The following is a 14,032-nucleotide window of genomic DNA, read 5'->3' as shown; positions in this document are numbered from 1 at the left end:
AATGAAATGCCGCGCAAAGATACACGTGATGCTTGAAATTGTATTTTATTTTCAAGTTATGTAACTGTTTACACATTCTGCATATGTGCAAAAGCAAGTTCACATGGCTTCATCGTATGCGACGTGTACGCAGTGACGATTGCAGGTTAAGGCGACGTTTCGGAAGTGGTGAAGAACGTATTGTGAGCAAAGTTTATATGTAGAGATAAGTAATAAATATAGTAATGCACTTTAATGCTTAAATTCCTCTAGCATACAAGTTATCAATCACCCCTATCATGTGACCCTCACGACCACGGATACCTTCAGCCGAGTCTATCCGGGGAAACGTCATTTGTCCTTTGTAAATGCCATTTGTCCTGTAAATGTCCTTCGTGCATTTCTTCTCCGCGTCACATCTCTGCGGGAAACCCTCCCGCTACGTCTGTTCGGTGAGACACCGACACCACAACCGGAAGTGGCAAGAACGCTACGTCCCCAAGCTGCACCTGAGCGAGTGCAATGCAATAGCATTATCAGGATTATCAGTATTGCACTGCCTGCAGGGTCGGCCGCGTTACAAACCACATCGATACCCTCGCGTGCACGGTGCCCACATTAATGTGCACATATCGTTCATAGGTGTAATAATGGGCCCACCAAGTCACAACCTTTGTTTAGTCTCCAGGATCAGCCCAATGTTGATAAAATCTCTAAAATCGGCACAATGTTGATAACTTAATCTCCGGGGCCACCCAAGCTTTGATTACACCATCTCCGGGATTGGTCTAGTTTACTATTACGCTGTGGCCGGAATCGGCACAGTTGGCAAAAATTGTCACCAGGATCGGCTTATAGTTAAAAAAAGGAATTCTGTTTCTTTAGGTGGCAGAACCACAATATGATCATGAGGCACGCCGCAGTGGGAGACTCCGTATTAATTTTGACCAGCTGGGATTTTGTAACGCGTACCCAATGCACGGTACACGAGCTCTTGCTCTTTTCTATCCAACATATCCGTTCTTACCGCTGGCTTCGTTTATATTCTTTCGCATCGGCACTGGTTCATGGACAAGCTGTGGAGTGAGAGCAGTCAGCCAATCATTTTAAACTAGTGCTCAAGAGGCCAGACACGTTATCGTCCGGGCGTAGTGTTCTCTGTTGCATTATCGGAAGAATGGTTGAAAGGTTCGATCTATGACTGGGCCATCTGCGAGTCCAGAGTTCGAATCTTCGCGGGGCATCTGCCCCTTCTTTTTTATATATAAAATTAGGGCAATACACTATAGTATTCCAGCGACGGGTGCGGACTGCGGTGAACATGCAAACGACTAGGAGATGAGCCCATAACAGCTATCACTCTAAAGAATCACTGCCATAAACACAGCTCGCCATCGGACAAGCGACCTACATGGCGCTGAAATGTGGACGGGTTTTGTTTTCTATCATCAGCTAAAAGTACGGACGAACTAGGCATCGAAACAAAGTGTTTTACTGAACGATATGGATCAAAATATGCAATGTAGCGAAATTCGAGTGAGAAGGAAGCGGCAAGCCCAAGAGCACTTAAAGTTGTCGGTATAAGGGCGTAGGTTGCTGTGCTGACACCCAGAGCAGCATCAAAAACACGGAAACTCACCTGCTTGTCCAACTCCAGCCTTTCGCCTATCAGGTAGCCGTTGTTGACGACATTGAAGTGAGACAACTGCGCTGCCTTAGGCTTGCCTGTCGTGCCCTGCCAGACAAAGTCTTGATCGAAATTTATCACAACCACTTTGCTCGGCGACGTTTAGAGAAAAAAGGAAATAAGAAGCGTTTTCTTACAGAGGTGAACTGCAGATTAATGGGATCGTCGAACTGCAGTCTAGATGAGATTGCGTGCATGTCTTTGAGGTGTTGGTTGGTAACGGACTCCATGAGGTCAGCGAACGTCACCGTACCCCTGCAGAGAAGATATTTAAGTATCCTAAAAGCACGATAGGCATTACATAAGGGGGAATACAACAATGAATGAAACAAGGTAACAACTAAAGGAGTGTGCTGGTCTGGGCTGGTTGGTACATCATTAGGACGGGAACAAACAGCGCTAGGACGGGACGAAGTGAGTAGACAAGCGCCTTGTCTGTCTACTCACTTCGGCCCGTCATAGTGCTGTTTGTTCCCGTCCAAAAGGTAACAACTTCTTAGCATCAGGACTAAACATATGAAAAACAGAACTAAATCAGTGAAAAAACAACAACTAATGAACTCTTGAGGGCATCTGCCACAAGAAACAGCTATCTTTACCGTAAAGGATACAAGAAAACGTTCCTGGCCATCTAAATTTCACTGTACCTAAATCGTCTATTGTCAAAATCCAATGCAAAATCCACGTAGAATGCTTACGGTTTCCTTTCGTCGCTAATGCCGATGACATGCTTAAGCTTGGGTAATCTGAAATCGGGAGCAACAGGACGTAAAATTAGACGTAAGGCTTAAATGTTGACACTGAGATACAATAAATATATCCTGGTAGTTATTAACAAAAACGAATGTGCAGGCCCCGGTTAACGTGCCAGATGAATAGAACTAGCCCGTTAGCGGTGGCATTCACTTACGATAGGCAGATTTAGCGTAGTATACGAAGCAGGAGTCTCAACTTCGCATGCACAAAAATTTCTGTCTACGGAAAATGTACTTATACTACTATAATTAGTAGGGAAGCGTTTTGTGTACAGAGCACTGGAAGTGTACCTGTACAAACTCAACGATGATTCAAAAGCTTCTCATCAGGACTTGTTCGGATAATACTTGTACGTGAAGGTTCTCGTACGTGTACAAGCGAAGACAGGTAGCCGTAAGGGCATCGTGTTTGGCAGCACGGAAATGGGTATATACGTACTTTGCGCTTTTCAGATCTCCAGGCGTCGAAGATTCCAGCTCGGGAGCTATTTGCAATAGCATCTTGTAGTATTCCTGTCTTGCAAATTGTGCAGAAAAAATGATGGCCTCGCAGCCTGTCTGAAATGGTTCGTGCAACAGTTATACTGCAAATTTCTATAAAACGCAAATAGTAAACTTTCGAACTACCGTAAAAAAATACCAATTAAAAAAATAAAACTCGTGACTAATTGGGCAGGCCCATTGAACACTGGATTATTCTGGAAGGAGGTAATAACTGACGCTTCAAGCTTACTCTTTTCTTTTATCGTGAAATCCTGCCCTGCGGCATAGTTGTTCGTTTAAATCAAAGCGTGGAGGTCTTGTTCATGCAGAGATTGCAGTATTGGCTTAGCGAACATGTCGTCCCTGAGTCAACATCTAAGCTGTCTGCCTGATCCGCTTGTAACTTCGCAACTCTTAGTCTCACAGAATTCTTAAATGATCCTCGAATCTCCTCCCCCACTATGCCGAGTAGGGCGCCTCAATGCCAGCGCCGCTTTACAGGGTGGGGACAGCCTTTGAACCGCTCCACGCCGCCGCTCTGGCTTTTCGGCGCCATGTTGGTTCTTTCGCGCCGGCTGTGGAGCTGAACGGACGCGCGCTCCATTTGCTTTCTTTGTGGCGTTGTGGTGCGAGAGCTCGTGTTTAATGTAGTCCCTTATGATGTTCGTGCTTGTTAACGAAACATAACGGGCTGCTTTGTCACTCTGTGCACTGGATCGACCGCAAAAGAGCCGCGGGTATTTTGTTACCCCCGCGACGTTGAAAAAGGAAGAAAAGAGCAGCGCAAGTAAAACATGACAGCTGGGTACCGACGGACACAACGAAGATATGCGAGTGAGGATCATGATTTTGTTGAGCATAATGTCCATTTGTAATCCTTTTCATTTTCACAGAGAAGTTGCTTGTATATGTTGGCGTGCCTTTTCTAGTCATCATAAGACTGCAGTATGGTGTGATCGCCGTGCTTGACTTGTTGCAACGGCGTAGGCTTATTCTAGACGTTGGTAAATTGACTTTTTTGTAGCTAGAAGTATTGGGGCACTTGTGCACTCGTCTCCTGGATACGCGATCGATGACAGCACTACCTGGACGAATTTTTTTTCTCAGCAAAAATTAAACAAGCACAAAGCATCACTCCGTCAGAAGAGAGTGATGACAGAAGCGACTTCATTCTCGACTTAGAGGAAGTTTCTTCTCTTGGGGAAGATGTGCTCGCCCACTTGGCAAGCTTTTTGTTAAAGTCGATTATCCGCACTGTGGAACACTGCTCTGTGTGCATGTACATGCACACAGAGCACACAGTGCGGATAATCCTGGACAGGAACACCCCCTTGCTAAACTAAATGAATATGTCCAAGGCGGCAAACTTTAATTTATGCAAGCAGACAAATTCTGACTTTGTTTTTTAATGTGAGGGTGTTCTCAAGTCTTTTGCTGAAGCTCAAGATCTGAACTGTCTGAGGAACACCATTGAAAGCACTGTAGGAAATTATTGGAAAGAATGTAACCTTGCCAGAAAACCCATGTTATCAGAACAAAGATGTGATTGGAAAACTTCTTGAGCGATTTGTGCGCACATCTCCGCATCTATCTGCGATGGCTTAACACTCCTGAAAAGGCAGCTGAGTGTTATGCTAGCAAGACTGTAGCAGGTACGAGCGTGCAGTAGGACAACCACATTTTAACCAGATAACCTCACTGAGAGCATATAAAGTGGATTAATTAGCGCTTACTTTTGTAAATAAATTGTGTTTGTGTTGAAAACTGTTCTCAATACATTCTGCTTCTTCAGCGGGCACCTGAACTGCTACAGGCCTACTCACGCGACGTCTCCTAATTTTTCTCCCAGTTTCATAAATATGACGGGAGAACCTTAAGAAGCAAGATTACTATTAGAAGAGCTTTAAACTTGACATTTCATCAAGTGTACAATTCCAGTAATATTTGTGGGTCGTTTACCAGTGAAATGAGTAAATGAAAAAGGGGGTAACCTCGCAAACAAATCGTGCTACCTTCAGGTTGCGATACACGCGAAAAGTGTCGGACAACCTCTTTTGAAAGTAGCACTTTATGCAAGCAAACTGTTTATCAGATGGTAAAGCAAAAATCTGCATTTAAATCACGTCGGTATCGAGCTTAGCACGCCCGCCGCAATTTCTTTCTGCCCAATGGTTAATCTGTAGCCGCCACACGCCCAGCGCCTCCGTATTGGAAAGAACCAAGATGACGTCGAAAAGTGTGGGTGTCCCCACCCTGAAAGCGGCGCTGGGCATCGAGGCGCCCTAATGCCGAGTTGAGCAAAGCGCCGCCCCTCGGCTGAAGATGACGTTATGTGTCTCAAGAATTGCCCTGGGGTTTCAATGAAGCGCAGCGACTACTTCCGCCGAGGAGCGGCGCTGCCATCCACTTTCTTGAGTCGAGGTGGAGTGTTGAGTGGAGGAACGTTCTGTAATACGGTTGTCCTTACTCGAGTAGAACTCGTTCCTGAGCAGAGCGACAACAAGTGATGAAGTTTTGAAACTATCAAGGATTCAGCATGCAATTAAGGAAAGCTGACAATCTACAGCAGTGAAGGGGCAGTGCGCTTTGCATAGCCTTGTCTTCTTAAGCGGGTAGAGGCTGTGTAATGCAAGAAACAAATACTGGGTTGTTTTTGCCAAAAGCACAAAGCAACAAGGCAAGGAATTCACGCCATTTGTTGTTTGTACCAGCCTAAGGAAGTGAGGTCGTAAGAGTGCAATGTCCGACTACGGACTAACGTCGAAGAGACACTTCCCCTACTATGGAGCTTCGCGTGTGAAGCTTTCACAGTGAGCCATAGGTCCCTTCCCCTAAACAAGTTATTCATATAGGCACAAAGTCATCATTAAAATATATTACTCTATCGCTCTATGCGGCTGATACCATCGACGTCAGAACGTGCGCTTCTGCCCCTTAATTAAATGACGGAGCTACGTCATTGAAAACGTTGGATATTTGCGTCGCTATCTTTTCAAGAACAAATGACTGTCATACGATAAAAAAATGGCACAAAATGCAGGAAACAAAGAACAACGACGAACATTTTTGCGCTAGAACGTTAGCATACTCCAATTTAGAATACACTATAGCTTATTAGAGAGAACGCTTTTGAAACGTAGCAAAAGTTATGCTTCAAGGTTGGTTAGGCCACACCTGGTTGGTTGGTTGGTTGGTTGGTTGGTTAGGGTGGAGCTGCACTGAATGATTCGTAAAAAAAATAAAAAAATAACAAGCTGCCGATACCGCCTACGTTGACCGTATTGTATAGTCATCACTCCGTCCCAACAAAGTTCCTGATTGGTCAGTCGAAATCGGCCTTGCTGTATTGTGCAGAAATACGCAGTTCTTATCGTAAGCACATACAACAAAACGAGAAGTGCCAAGGGCGCTATAGCCGGCATACAGTTTTGCTCATTTTATTGCCACTCGGTTAACCACGATCAAGTGCATGGTATTACTTGACCACATGGCTGCAGAAACATCTCTTGTACGACCATGGTTGATGACTTGATGCTTAATGTGGTTCTTACCAATGATATAGCCACTATGTTACCCTTATTCGTCTTTATCGTTGCGGACACTAAGTGTGTGGAAGGTGATTATAAAGATAACCCTGCTTACCTTATGTAAGCTGTATTCAAGTTCAGGAATTTGGTAAGCAGTGTTGATGTTCACCTGTGCAAACATAGAAAGAGTTAGAGAGAGAAAAGACATTTCATGTTTTGGCAATTTAAGCAAGTTAATGATACAGTGAGAGCCGAACATTTTTCAGCCAGCTGTCACAGCTAAGTGGTGTTCAGTGCATTGGTGAAATGCCACGGTGTTCTTATGCTCGACTCGTGCACAAATTGATTCGTTAGATAGCTGTTTTGATACTCTATTTATTCTACTTTTACCCACATCACTTGTAACTAAAAAAATCACACAAAATCTTACAACATCCGATGATCATCAAATTGCGTATCTTTTGAAAAGATTGAGTTATCATGTGGCTCTTCTTCATAAGATTTTCAAAGAAAACCAAGTTCACGCAGTCACCCGCACAGGATCCTGGCTCGAGTGCTTCGCCTGTGGCAGTGCTTGTCATTATTACTTGACATAGCACGTTCGAATTCGTGCAATAGCTAGCGGTATGCGCAGGTGGTCGCGATACTTGCTCCCGGGTGCTTCACACGGCCATCTGCTATGCCATGGACGATATTAAAGGAACGAAATTAGAAATGACATGGTGGCATACTCCGCTTCACGCCAGATGATCGAAACTACGAACCACAGGGGTCGCTCAGTTCTTGGGAGGTGGAACACCAGGGAACGCAGAATGCGTGTTGTTTCGCTTTTGCCACAGAACAGTTCATGTGACTGCATTGAGCGAGACAGTTACGGGCACGTGGCAGGAGACACACACACACACACACACACACACACACACACACACACACACACACACACACACACACATATATATATATATATATATATATATATATATATATATATATATATATATATATATAGTAGGCAGACTGTCTGCACCGTCCGCACATATTCTTCCTTCTTTTTCTAATTCGAGGAATCGCGACCATGTTTACACTGCTTTTGCCCACTTGTAGCAGTGTTACTCCTGGACCTTGTATTTATTTATGTTTATTTGTTCTGAAATATATTTTTGTATAGTGCTTGTGCGGGTGTGATAGGGAGAAAGCCCACGCCCACTCTGCTGCCTGGGCGACTAACAGGACGACTTCGCTTGCCTGCAGCCCCTGACGAAGGTCCTCCACCGACTGATACTGTTGGGCAATAAAGCAAAGTGTGAAACCAAATGACGCAACCGATTCTTGCATATATGTAAATTTATGTGTTGTCAAAGAAAATATCTGCATGCCTATATATATATATATATATATATATATATATATATATATATATGTATATATATTAGTGTGAGCATTATTCATACGCTTCATATTCTCATCTGTACATACTCATCATCACCATTCTGGGACTGGTGGTGGGGCTCAGCACGACAAGAGCATTGAATGCCACAGTCGCAATAGCCTTGAGCAGGTGGCGTACACGGTCACTCTCCGCCATCGAGCTGTTCACGCGGCGGCACAGGGCGAGGACGTCCTCTATGTACGAAGTGTACGACTCTCTTCTTGGCGATATCTGAGCGGACGGAAGAGTTCGCAAAAATCTGTCGTAGGTGAAATTTAAACTTGCTCCAGTTTACGAGATCGAGCGCATGTTTGGAAAAGCAAGTTTTTGCGACGCCGGTGAAATAGAAGACGACGTGCCGCAGTTTTGCAGATTCGTACCAGTGATTAAAGTCACTCACGCGCTCGTATATTGCTCCAACCAGTATTCAACGTCGTCACCGCGAAGTCCAGCAAACACCGGTGGATCCTTTTGAGGGGTGGTGACTGTCCAAGAAGGGATTGCCGCCGGAGCAGGCAAGGTAGATGTCGCGGTATTGGCCTGCTGGTCTTGGCACATGGTTGAGTGCAGTTGGAAGAGGCGGCGACCCGAGCGGAGCTCCAGGGATGTAGCGTAGCGAGACCGGGGGGTGAAGCGAGACCGGGGGCTGAAGCGAGACCGGGGGCTGAAGCGAGACCGGGGGCGAGAGGACCGAGGAACCGGACAGCACACTCCACCACTTGTGATACAAGTTTTAGGCGGTCACTCGCTTCTTCTTTATTCTCTAAAGCGAGAGCCCCACCACCAGTCCCAGAATGGTGATGATGACTATGTACAGATGAGAATATGAAGCGTATGAATAATGCTCATATATCTTCGACAACACATAAGTTTGCGACAATCGGCTACGTCATTTGGTTTAAAAAGTGACTCCAGATGGCTTGAGATTTTACAGTGATTCAAGCTGACGGTCATTGCAGAAAATTACTGCGGTTCCTGAATTTTGCACGATCCCACTCAATTCCCATATAACACTTCTCTCTACTATGCTTATTTGTAGCGATCCTCGATTTAAAGAAATAAAACTCGCAGTACACGAAGTACGGTGCATAGTTTTAGCAGTTCGTATACATCGTAGTAAACATTCACTTACTAATTAAATTCACAAGAATGCTGTCGCGCCCGAGCAGCCAAACATGAACAGATCTCACTCGATGACTCTGAACACTCGTTGCCACATGGCTGGCGTGATGTCGTTGTTTAACTACTTCGTGTATGAGGGGCCTACGGCTCTGTCAAGCTGTCATTCATGACAGCTTTTACTGCAGGTCTCCCGTGTCGTGTATTTTTATAGGACACAAATAAAGACATTATTATTATTATTATTATTATTATTATTATTATTATTATTATTATTATTATTATTATTATTATTATTATTATTATTATTATTATTATTATTATTATTATTATTAAGAGCGCTGGCAGCGGGGGCGAACATTCCGTGCTACCTTTGCCTCACCGCGTCACGGATACTTGAGATTACGTGACATCACAGGTGCACGGGAACACTGTGCGCATCAAGACACCAGCCATCTCGGCTCATCTTTTTTATCCTTTGCACACACTGCAGGTTACCTCAAAAATACGGCGTGTGACCTGAGAATATGTCCAGCCACGCGGACAGCCATGCGTAGCCACGACCACGCTAGTAGAGGAGACACACCCTCACGCCCCCCCCCCCCCCCCCCCTTTTTTTTTAGCGAGCTTGATCACGTGACCGCGAGTGGGAGGACGGTTCGCATCAAGCCACCATCCCTCTTAGCTCATCCTGGCACGCTTACGCTTGCACCCACAGCATACGCCACACGATAGGATCTTATTGCACTGGGACTTAATACAGAACATCACGGCGGCGCTGAAAGTTCACCCAGAATGTCCATGTGATCGCTGTCAAATAAAATTACAGGTGTATAATCAGCAGGTATGGCCTAACTTCCCTATGACGCCATCGGCACAATGGCCTTCACTGCACACTTACTAGGACCAATCCTGCCTTGGCAGTTGCGAATTGCACGACTGGCCATTCGTACATGTTCGGTGCAATCATGGCAATCTTGGAGCCAACGCGGAGCTTGAGGGACACGAGGGCGGCGGCAAGTTGGTCAATCTGTGAAGAACGAAGGAGCACATGTTATCGTGCCATCTCACGTGTTTTTTACGGTATCTGATGCTATACGCCTATATATACTATAATTGCGAGCAAATGTGATGGCCTCTAGTAACAGCGCCTGACCATGTTCATCTGCTTAAGGAAGAAAAAAAAAAAAAGCTCATAGTGAGTCGTGGTGAGTTTCTCGCGCACGGATACATCTGCATCTGCGAAAAAAACGTGGATAAGCGAACGTGGATAAGCGAAATCCACGTACTAAAAAAATGTTTTCTTTTTCTTTTCTCCTTCGTGAATACGGAATGAGAAGGCCTCCACTCACGTCTCTCTTGTACTCTGAGTAGGTCTTCCTGATGGACTGGTGACACGACACGATGGCCACCTTGTCTCCGTGCTGGTCCGCCGCCCGGTCGACCACCTCGCCCAGCGTAAGCGGGAGCAACGGCTGCTTGCCCGGGGTGTGGTGGTAGCTGAGGCCAACGAGCGACCGCCTGGTAGCGACATGGCAACGCGTGTTTGTTAATTCGATACTAGACCTAGGGTACAGCAGCACTTCCCGCATACGTATTCTTTTCCCAATCTCCTCTTTCCTCCCACCTAATTTGAAGTGCTATTATCGGGCTGACGAAGAGGCACGCCGCAAATACCTAGACAGGACGGCGATTCGGAACTACAAGGTTTGGATCCGAACAGCGGACGAACAGCGGACGGAGCCTTGGCTGACGAGTCTGGTTTGCTGTTCAGATTGTGACGCCCATGCAGAAAACTGACTGACGATCATCTGCTTGGTCATCCCTTTCCACCCATTCCCACACCTGAATTTTCCAAGAGACCCAAGATAGGCCACAGCGCGAGGGTTTCTAATAAAGATGTCATTCATTAATTCATTCATTCATTCGATAATGTAATGGCGAATTCTTTTACAAAGATTAAATTCTTCGCATGACCTGCCAAAGTAAACTTACTGAAAAAACGCTTTGTCAACGCACACTTCATCAGAACTCATGTGCGTCGCTGCTGCATAAATTCGACAGGTGTAATATGCGCGCAGCTCCTCTGTCCTCTTAGCTTGTAGTCATGGCTGTATAAGATTCATTTTTGGGACCACTGTAGTCCAGCTCACTGTAGCCGTTGTGGCTCTCGCCTTTCTCTTTGTCCACAGCAATACACCGCTCACACACCCCGTAAAATCCGAATTACAAAGTAATAAGGCGATGTGACGCTGGCAATCTCAGACCTTACCTACTTCGTGTTGCTCTGTTCGTCTTGCGCGTCGAGAGCGATCGTATTCGGCATGATTTTTTACTCTTTCTCCTATTGATATGAGGCTCACAAAGCTGTGCTGGAATTCTTGTCAGCCATTGGACTAGATTCTTTATTCAATGATCATCCCGCTTAGCCCGAAGGCGCTACAGCAGGGAGTTACAATGTCGAAAAAGACATCTTCATTGACACAGCACACTTGCCGACTTGATAGGCGATTCCATTCGCTAATGGAACGACCAAAAATGAATTAGAATACATATTAGTTTTGGTGCGATATTCTAAAATCTCAAGACAATGATGATCAGTGCGCGCAGGGAGGCTTGTGTAAATATTTTTCCTTTCGAATGCCGATTTCACCATGAAATATTAGATAATATTAGACTGGCTCAATGGGCATCTGCTGCTCAACAATGAAAAAAGAAAAAAAAAAGAATAAAAGGGGAGCGGCGAGAGAGCAGTCCGGCCACTCGACGCGCCTCGTCAAACTCTTTAATAAACACTCTGCACTTGTACATAGCACAACTCTGTCTCTGTCGCGTTACTTCCATCATCATAATCATTGCAATAATCACAATAATAACCAGCATAAATTATAAAACATATCCATCACCAATTACACACCCATAATAAGGAATATTCCCCCTCATCCCGCTCCCATGTGTAGGGTAACAAACCGGTTGTGCTGAACTGGTTAACCTCCCTGCCTTTCTTTCTCCACTCTTTCCTTCCTTCCTTCCTTGCTAATCGCCTCAACGTCACCAATCATCTCCAAAGGATGGATGCTCCCCCAATTTTCTCTCTCAAGCTTATCGCCCCGAATCTCCTGACGAGTTCCCTTTATAATCGGCTAAACAATGCGTGTTGTCAGGCGCATTACACGATTAACACCAAAACGTCCTCTAAATACATTTGCCGCCAGTAAACCGCGATTTGCTTCGAAGTTACAGAAAACAAAAATCAGGTAAAGCTAGATTGAAAGGTGATCCCTTGAAGGATAAGTATTGTCGCTTTTACAGAAAACAGTGCTCTGTTTAGATTTCATGAATGTCAAGAGCAAGCGCCCACCAGCCGTTTCTCTTTAGTTGATGGTGCACAGTCGATGCTCTGTTTTCACAACCCTGCTGTTCTGTATACCCTCTCTCTCTCTCTATTGTTGCAGCCAGTAAGCTTCAAGCGCCGTGGCTTCTCGCCAATTCGTCTCCCGTTTCCCATCCGTCCACACGCTGGAGCAATGCGGCTCCTATTCATGGCTCTTCGTTTCCTGAGCTAAGGTAATCGGAGATCCCAGCTTGTCTTGTTTTCTGTGAATGTCAGCTGCCACCGATGCGGTGGTTTCCAATGATGAAACACTACCCAGTTGCTTTTATTTTTGCGCTTTATTTTCTCTGATCAGGACTCCCTCGGCGGCACATTTCTGAGGACTTAGCATCCTCGCACTAGGCGTAACATGAATACTTCCCCTGGGTTTAGCCTGCATATCCTCTACATCGTCGTTGCGAGTGCACCCCTGCCACGCAGTAATTTTTCGCTCTAATTCCGTGGTTATTTCGATCACAAGATCACCGGTACGATTCCAGTAAGCAATGAAATCCTGACGATGGCGAAATGAGGGAACACTCCCGCAACTTGGATTTAGGCGCACATAATAATAATAATAATAATAATAATAATAATAATAATAATAATAATAATAATAATAATAATAATAATAATAATAATAATAATAATAATAATAATAATAATAATAACATTAGGCCGCCAATTTAAGCCGTCATCCTTTGCTACGGCATTCCAGCCACGTAGCCTACGTAGCATCCCCGGGAGAGTAAATCGGCTAATTACTCCATAGCTGTTTTCCTTGAGGTGGCGGCCAGGCACCGCCTGACCACCATCCTTCAGTGAATTTTTTTTTCACTTAAATAAAGTTGTTTCTCTCTCTCTCTTGAACCAGGTCTTGTCACGCTATGGTTTATTTTCAAGGTTGTCGTTACGCATGAATTCACGATCTTGACTCAGTGGCACGATCTAAAAGACTGTGTCGTTGTGTTCCCAAGATTCTCGGTCACGAAAGCACATCTACTGCAAACAACAACGCAAATAGCTCTGAAAGGCACTGAGCGCTAGTGCCGTTTCGATATGGCTGCAAAACGCTAACAAACCCTAACGACGCGATAACACGCAAGAAATTAAATCATTTATCGCGAGCCTACACCTCTCCTTTCCTACACACCTATAGGTGTGTAGGAGAGGTTGACATAATGGTGTTGCGGCTCGAGGTGACGTTTTGGCCAGGAATCCACCAAGCCATTGATGAGCACGTCCAGTAGTAGGAATGAAGGAAAAGGGTTTAATTTACAATATTTACACTGGCCCCCTGGTACGGAAGCACACTCCATCAAGAGCATATTAAACGTCTGAGTTCACATCAGGACACGTCAGAACCACCTCACTGCATCACAGGTCTCCGCTTTTAATACAGTCGTCTTCCCTAGAAGACGAAAGTAGGGAATCTGATGACGATATCTCGGCCAATCACAATCGTCGAATCGGTCCAAATATCCCTCCCATGTTGACACACCATTCCGCCGCGTCCGCCTCCGATGTAGCCCCCCTCGCCCCCGCATTCTTAAACCTGCGTGGCCATCTGGGAAACTGAGCTCGACGCGGTTCCCACGATGTTGGTCGACGATTGCCCCTTTCATCAGTTAGCGGGCTCTGTGTGACGTCCCTCTTGACAGGATCAGGATTAGATAGAGT

At 45.3% G+C, this 14,032-nt stretch overlaps 1 protein-coding gene across 4 annotated transcripts in view; it reads right to left on the bottom strand.

The window, feature by feature from the left end:
• LOC119460732 (medium-chain acyl-CoA ligase ACSF2, mitochondrial) overlaps positions 1 to 14,032 on the bottom strand; it is a 53,781-nt gene that overhangs the window by 12,880 nt on the left and 26,869 nt on the right. Inside the window, exons 2-8 of one of the 4 annotated variants that reach the window (XM_037721807.2) lie at positions 10,332 to 10,500; positions 9,881 to 10,009; positions 6,547 to 6,600; positions 2,861 to 2,979; positions 2,365 to 2,412; positions 1,804 to 1,921; positions 1,619 to 1,714 (exon numbers count right to left, since the gene is read on the bottom strand). In XM_037721807.2, the coding sequence (XP_037577735.2) occupies positions 1,619 to 1,714; positions 1,804 to 1,921; positions 2,365 to 2,412; positions 2,861 to 2,979; positions 6,547 to 6,600; positions 9,881 to 10,009; positions 10,332 to 10,500 (733 nt within the window). The remainder of the gene's footprint in view (positions 1 to 1,618; positions 1,715 to 1,803; positions 1,922 to 2,364; positions 2,413 to 2,860; positions 2,980 to 6,546; positions 6,601 to 9,880; positions 10,010 to 10,331; positions 10,501 to 14,032) is intronic. The other 3 variants (XM_037721805.2, XM_049671781.1, XM_037721803.2) reach the window with 3 other exon arrangements.

This window comes from Dermacentor silvarum, chromosome 8, assembly GCF_013339745.2.
Source record: "Dermacentor silvarum isolate Dsil-2018 chromosome 8, BIME_Dsil_1.4, whole genome shotgun sequence".
In the NCBI taxonomy this organism is placed as follows: Eukaryota; Metazoa; Arthropoda; class Arachnida; order Ixodida; family Ixodidae; genus Dermacentor; species Dermacentor silvarum.
Note: the sequence above shows the minus strand (reverse complement) of the source record. Positions and strands in the feature narration are given on the sequence as shown.